This window comes from Tupaia chinensis, unplaced genomic scaffold, assembly GCF_000334495.1.
Source record: "Tupaia chinensis unplaced genomic scaffold, TupChi_1.0 Scaffold000176_1, whole genome shotgun sequence".
Lineage (NCBI taxonomy): Eukaryota > Metazoa > Chordata > Mammalia > Scandentia > Tupaiidae > Tupaia > Tupaia belangeri.
The window spans coordinates 453,231-459,605 of NW_006159651.1; the positions used below are offsets into that span (position 1 = coordinate 453,231).

Sequence of the window (6,375 nt, forward strand, 5' to 3'; positions counted from 1 at the left end):
CCCGGCAGAGGCCGTGGGGAGATTGCCAGAGGCAGAGGGGAGATTGGTAGAGGCAGAGGGGAGAACTCCAGAGGCCGTGGGGAGCCCTGCAGAGGCAGAGGGGAGCTCCTCAGAGGCCGTGGGGAGCTCCGCAGAGGCAGAAGGGAGACTTCCAGATGGAGGGCCCAGCTGAGCTGTTGGGAAAAGAACAACGATCCGACTGGGGTGAGACCGGCTGGCTGTCCCCAGGCCCAGAGGCCACGTCCTCACCCGAGCCCCCACGTCCAGCAGAGGTGCTCACCACGGCCAGCCAAGGCCTGCAGACCCAGCAGCAGCAGCAGCGCCACCGCGTCCATGGTGCCGCTGACGCGCCGTGGCCAGGCCTGGCTCTCTGGCATTTTAAAGGCTCCGGGGCCTCTTGCCTGTCCTGGACGCCAGGTGTGCCCGGCCTCCATCAACACCGGGATCGGCATCCCCAGGGAGAGGTCACCAAGCTGTCCCAGGGGATTAACCTGTCCCAGCCTGATCCCACGAATCCCTGGGTGACAGGGGGAGTGAGTAAGAGCCTGAGGACTTCCCACCTGGCCCTCGGGCTCTTCCCGGACGAGGGACAGGGCCCCAGGCCGAGTCTGCCCACAGTCCCGTCCCAGCGTCCCCCCTCACTCCTGCAAGTGCAACCACTGGGTCAGGACGCACGGGCCCCTCAGAGAAGCAGGATCTGGGAGCTGTGGCGAGGGGAGACCATGGGGACTTGGGACTGTGCCTTCAGGAGCCCTCAGGGCAGGTGGGAAGGTGAGCACCGGAGGTGTCACCACGGGGACGGGGCAGCAGAGAGAGGAGCCCCGGGGAGGACCGCGGCGTGTTTGCTAGGTGCAAGGCGGGTGTTCAGAACCCAGCTCCGGAGCCAGGCGGCCCTGGAGGTGCCAGGGCATCTCCGCAAGCGGTGAGACCTACTAAGCGCTAGTTTCTTCTCCTTTGAAAGGTTAACCCAGCACCCTCGGTCGGCGCTCTGCCCCACCCCTCTCAGCACGCCCAGCACCTGTCAGGGTCCTCGTGAGCGTTGAAGGAGCCACGTGGGCCGGGACTAGCATAAGCACAGGCGGCTGTGACTGTACGGAAGAGTGGGGGCACCAGCTAGGAGAGAGGTGGGGCGCCCCCTCTGTCCTCGCAGGACGATCCCGACTCCCCAAACCCCGACCCTGGTTCTGACCTCCCTGCTACTGACCCGTCTGCTGACCTCCGCAAGCCAGCTCCCCTCCTTTGTAAAGAAGGGCAGTGACCGGGACCGGCAGATGGTTACGTCACTGGACTCCCGCAAGGCGGACTGTGGTTCGACCCCGGCCCCAGAGGCTTGAAACTCACTCTGCACACGTGTACATGCGGGCCCAAAATCCCAAGAGGAGAATGGAGGAGAAGAGATTGCACCGTGGCCATGTCCCCGGGGGGTGATCTCTCACTTTCTGTCTCTCTATCTCTCCAGCAAGTGCACCCTCCCTGCAGTGAAAAAATTCTCTTAAAAAAAACAAAAAAAGAAAAAAAGAGGAAACATAGGGGGCCCAGCAGGTGGTGTGGTGATTAAGGGTGCTGGACTCCCCATGGCGGACCACATTGGAGTCCTGGGCCTGGCGGCTCACTTTCTCACTGTCCCTCTCTCTCTCTCACTCTGCCCCTCTCTGTCCAAATGAAAAGTAATTAATTAATTTAAAAAGAAGAAGAAGAAGGCCGTGACCTAGGGGAGTGACCTAGGTGGCCCACACCCGTCTCCCCCCGCCAGGTGGGGAGTGCCCGGGTGGCTGTGTGCAGGGTCTGGCGTGGCGCGTGCTGGCCCGTGTGTGGGTGGGGTGACAGGGGATCTGATGAGGAGCGTGGCTCCACGTGACGACCGAGGAGGCCTTAGAGTGACTAAAACAAAACATCCGAAGATGGAAGTTGGCATTGCCCGGACTTCTCACCTAGAAAGCCACTCAGGCTGGGGGAGCAGGACTCCTGGGTTTGGGAAGACATTCAGCTTAAACCTCCCCTCCCTCGTGGGCCCACATTCCTGAGCCCTTGGGTGGCAAGAATGATGGGCATTAGCTGCAGTTAATAATTAATCCCTGAAGAGCGATGGGAGGCCCAGGCTTGGGTGAGGTCCAGACACCGGCAGGAGCGACAGACGCCGCCCTGGGGCCCACTCCTCCCTGTCCATCACCCTCTCTGCAGGACGGGGCACCCTCCCCCCAAGCCTGGATACGTGGGGGCACGGGCGGGCACGTCACTGAAAAGACAGGGCCGCCCTCTATTTCCCCGAGGGCCTGTGAATGGCCCTCCTGGGCCCTCAAAGGCACACTGGGAAAACTGGAAAGTCCGGCTGCTCACGGGCCCCCTCCGCGTCCCCCCAGACACCTGTGCTGAGGACCCAGTCGGGTGCAGAGTCGCAGGCCCGGCCCGGAGAGGCCACCCAGGACTTTAGTAACTCCTCGCCCTTCCGAGAAGCAAGGTGCCTAACATGGGGTACGGGCTGCCCCTCTTCCTCCTCCTGACCCTCCTCAGCAGCTCCCACGGAACAGGTGAGGGCTGGAGACCAGACACCTGGTCCTCACGGGCAAGAGGAGGCCGGAGAAGGGAAGCTCCTGAGAGCCACAGGCGGCCCAGGCCTGGGTGCCCGAGGCCCGGGGCTGGGCCTGCAGAGAGTCTCTGGAAGGGACGGTGCAGAGCACGGGTGGAAGGTGCCCGGATCCCTCCAGTACGCCGACCCATTGCTGGGCCCTGGAGTGCGGGGGCAGGGTGCCGGCATGGCCACGGGGCGCTGGCCCTGGCTGGGCCCCGGAGTGCGGGGTGCAAGGTGCCAGCATGCCCGTGGGACGCTGGTCCTGGCTGAGCCCTACGCTGTACTCTTGGGTCCTCAGGGCCAGGTGTGACTTTGAGGCTGAAGCTGAAGGAGTCTTTTCTGGCAAATTCCTCCTATGATGCCAACTACCAGGAACTGCTTGAAAAGGTAGTTCTCCAGCAGGGGACCGGGTGGGGTCGCGTGTTCCTGGGAGGCAGCGTGGGTCTCTCTGCTGCGGTCTGCCCCCAGAATGGCAGTGAGAGCCACTGACTTGGCACCTCTAACCCTCTCTGCTGCCCAGCTCTGCCTCCTCCTCCACCTCCCACCAGGGACCAACGTCACCCTCCATCACGCGGGACCCCTGCGCCGCGTCGTCTGCAGAGTCTGAGAGCTCGCGAAGGCCGTGGCCCCAGGGAGCAAGAGGCACGCCTTGACCCCGTCTCTAGCAGGACCTCAGCTGCGGAGTGGCAATAAAGACGCCAGCTCAACGCCTCGGCTCTGTGGTTCCTGAGCAGGTCTCTGCTGTCCCCGCTGAGGGTCCAGGACAGACGTGCTCTCCCAGCCCGGAAGGAACCTGGGGGGCCCTGGGGGCATGTACACAACCACGCACACACACGCATGTGCAGCGCACACTTGGAGCTGAGACATTCAGAACACGTGGGAAGAGGGAAGCGCTGAGCCCCCGCGTGGTTCCAGGCGTGGCGCTTTCCCGTGGGCGCCGGCAGCAAACGTGACTACAGCGTGACAGGCACCGTCCCCCTCTGCAGATGGGGAGTCTGAACTCACTCGCTCGAGGCCCAGCAGCGGTGGAGGCCAGGCCCAGGGCAGATGTGCTTTAAGCAAGATTTTCATTTCACTTCCTTTTACTTCAGCTTCGGAGCTGGGGGCCTTGGGAACAGACTTGGACAGAGCATGCCCAGAACAAGGTCTCCCTGGCCCCGGGACCGCACGGCCAGAGGGGGCGGTGGGGTGGGCAGCAGCTCAGGTGAGGGTTCGGGGGGCCCAGCGTGTGTGAGGATGCCCCGGCGGGCACGGAGGGTGGGGAGGAGAGGACGGGCGCAGCGCAGCTCGGGCCGGCAGACCACGTGGACAGGCAGCCGCACGGGCCCGTACTCAAGTCCCGGTGCTCTCTCAGCCTCTTGGAGCCTCCGTTCATTCATTCCCGGGCACCGGGACAACACCTGCACCAGGGTGGCAGTGAGGGCTGCGTGGATGGGCCGAGGGACATACCGTGGAGCCTGGCACACGGCAGGTGGGCGTGGACAGCAGGGGCCGTTGTCAGGTGAAACCCCGTCCCACAACAGAAGTCCTGGTCCCCTTGGGGACCCACGGTCCCCCTTATCCTGATTTTCTTGAGGTAGACACTCACCTGACGCCCCTCCTCAGGATTATCGTGACTTCCCTTTTTTTTTTGTAGAGATTTTTGCTATAGGGTGCATGCACTCGCCAGACAGAGAGAGACAGAGAGACAGAAAGAGAGACATCACCCCCCAGGAGGGATTGCCACACCGTAATCCCATCTCTAGGTCCCTCCTCTTGGAACCTTAGGCATGCATGCATACATGCCCGGCATGAGTTTAAGGCACCAGGTCCAGGACTCAAACCAGGATCGATTACATGGGAGTCCAGCGACAGGAGCCATTACACCAACTGCTGGTTCCTATCATGACTTCTCACCAGCTCTTAAAACACGCGCTTGTAACCCAGTCATGACCATGATAGCTTTGTTCTCCTCAGTACCCACCCCTGCCCACCATACCCACCCACCCTCCACAGCCACCTCATGGACTTAGAGACCGACTCCTTTGGAGGGAGGCGGCACGGAGCGCCCTGAGATGAGGGGAGCACAGGGAGTGGGGGAGCAGCCGTGAAACCTTACAAGCCCCTCTCCCCACTGCGTACTGCCTGGGACACTAGCCCAAGGAGGGGTAGCCAGGGGCCCTAGAGACCAGTAGTTCATGGCTGGTCCCTAATCTGCACCTGTGGGCAGGTGACATCGCTGGGTCAGCTGTGCAGACCCCCGCACAAGCCGGGGGCCTGGGTGTGCGGGTCCCCAGCCAGCTGGAACAGGCCCACGACTGCTACCTAGACATCAGGGACGGGGGTCGCCAGGTATGTACGATCTCAGATTAATCTCTCAAGGAATTTGTCTCCGAAGACTCAAGATCGGACAGTACAGTAAACAGATTGCTTTAGGGCGCACCCGACCCGGGGGTGGCGACACTGCCATTCCCTGTCTGGACGGTCACGGGACTTCTAGCTGGCGTGGATCCTCTGCAGCTCCGCGCGGCCCTCAGTTCTGTCCGACAGGGTCCAGGCGGGAAGGCGGCGTGCGACATCCTGGTGTTACCCTCAAAGGGAAAGGAGCTCCCACTGCAGAGGGGAACGGTCCCCCTGTCAGCCTGCAGGCCTCGGGCCAGCGCCTTCCCGTGGGACGCTCTGTGGTGTGTCTGAAACGTCCTGTGACCGCACTGACCAGAATGGCAGCCACTAGCTACGCCTGGCCAGCACGGATCTCGCGAAACGTGGCTACTGAGACTGAGGAGCTGTTCGTTCCCTCAGATGCCAGAGGGCTTCGAAAAGTCCACGGAGGGGCCAGCGGGCGGCGTGGTGGTGAAGGCGCTGGACTCCTGCGTGGCTCACTGCGTTTTGAGTCCCGGCCCCAGCAGCTGGTCTTGGACCCAGAGGCTGGAGCACCACACCAGGCACGCGTGCATTCGTGCCCCAAATCCCAAGCGAATAGAGAAGGGACTGCAGCGTGCCACCCCCCAGAGGGGGTGATTTTCCACACTGCCTCTGTCTCTGCCTCTGGCAAGCACACATACTTGGTTTTTTTGCTTGTTTTGTTGTTTTGTTTTTTGGGGTTTTTTTTTGGAGACACTTGGTTTTTTTGTTTGTTTTGTTGTTTTGTTTTTTGGGGGTTTTTTTGGAGAAGTTTTTTGCTATAGGGCGTGTGCGCTCACCAGAGAGACAGACAGACAGAAAGCAAGAAATCACCCCCCAGGGGGTATGGCCACGTCACAATCCCTTCTCCTTCATTCTCCTCTCGGGATCTTGGGCACGCACGCACATGCGCCTGACGTGAGTTTAAGCCATCGGGTCCGGGACTCAAACTGCGGTTGGCTACATGAGAGTTCAGCAATATAGTCATTACGCTAACTGCTGGTCCTAGCACACACACTTTGTAACAAAAACCTAAAAAGAAAAAGAAAAGTTCATGGAAATGGAATTAACCTGACTTTATTTCAATGCATAAAATTTCTGATATCCATGCAGTCTTTTTATAATATGCATTTTCCATGAACTTTTTGAGGACCCCTACTACTTTAGCCTCCTGGCTACCACTTGGGGCAGTATAGCCCTAGGGGTCTGCCCTGAGCCCTCCTCAGGCTCGAGGCGCACAGGAGGTGAGCTGGGGCACAGCATCCCAGCACACCCTACGGCACCTAGCGAGGGCCAAGGAGCAGGGAGAAGCCGAAGAGGCAGGGCCTGCGGAACTGGGCGCTGGCATTTAGTCCAGCAGGCAGGTGAGCTAGGGTCACCGCTCCCCCTCCAGGCAGGCAGCCGCAGCCCAGGGCTCACACTCA

General features: G+C 61.1%; 1 protein-coding gene across 1 annotated transcript; it reads left to right on the plus strand.

Moving 5' to 3' along the window:
* The first annotated feature begins 2,256 nt into the window (after positions 1-2,256).
* SFTA2 (surfactant associated 2) lies at positions 2,257-3,299 on the plus strand. Its single transcript, XM_006146303.3, has 3 exons — positions 2,257-2,528; positions 2,868-2,956; positions 3,090-3,299. The coding sequence occupies exons 1-3, from the start codon at positions 2,468-2,470 to the stop codon at positions 3,174-3,176; spliced, it is 237 nt and encodes a 78-aa protein (XP_006146365.1). The 5' UTR covers positions 2,257-2,467; the 3' UTR covers positions 3,177-3,299.
* The last annotated feature ends 3,076 nt before the right edge of the window (positions 3,300-6,375 follow it).

Excerpts from the sequence above, each read along its gene's own strand:
- SFTA2 (XM_006146303.3), top strand. The coding sequence starts at position 2,468 with ATGGGGTACGGGCTGCCCCTCTTCCTCCTCCTGACCCTCCTCAGCAGC. Across the intron at positions 2,529-2,867 it reads CAGCAGCTCCCACGGAACAG|GGCCAGGTGTGACTTTGAGG; the intron begins GTGAGGGCTGGA and ends TTGGGTCCTCAG. Across the intron at positions 2,957-3,089 it reads ACCAGGAACTGCTTGAAAAG|CTCTGCCTCCTCCTCCACCT; the intron begins GTAGTTCTCCAG and ends TCTGCTGCCCAG.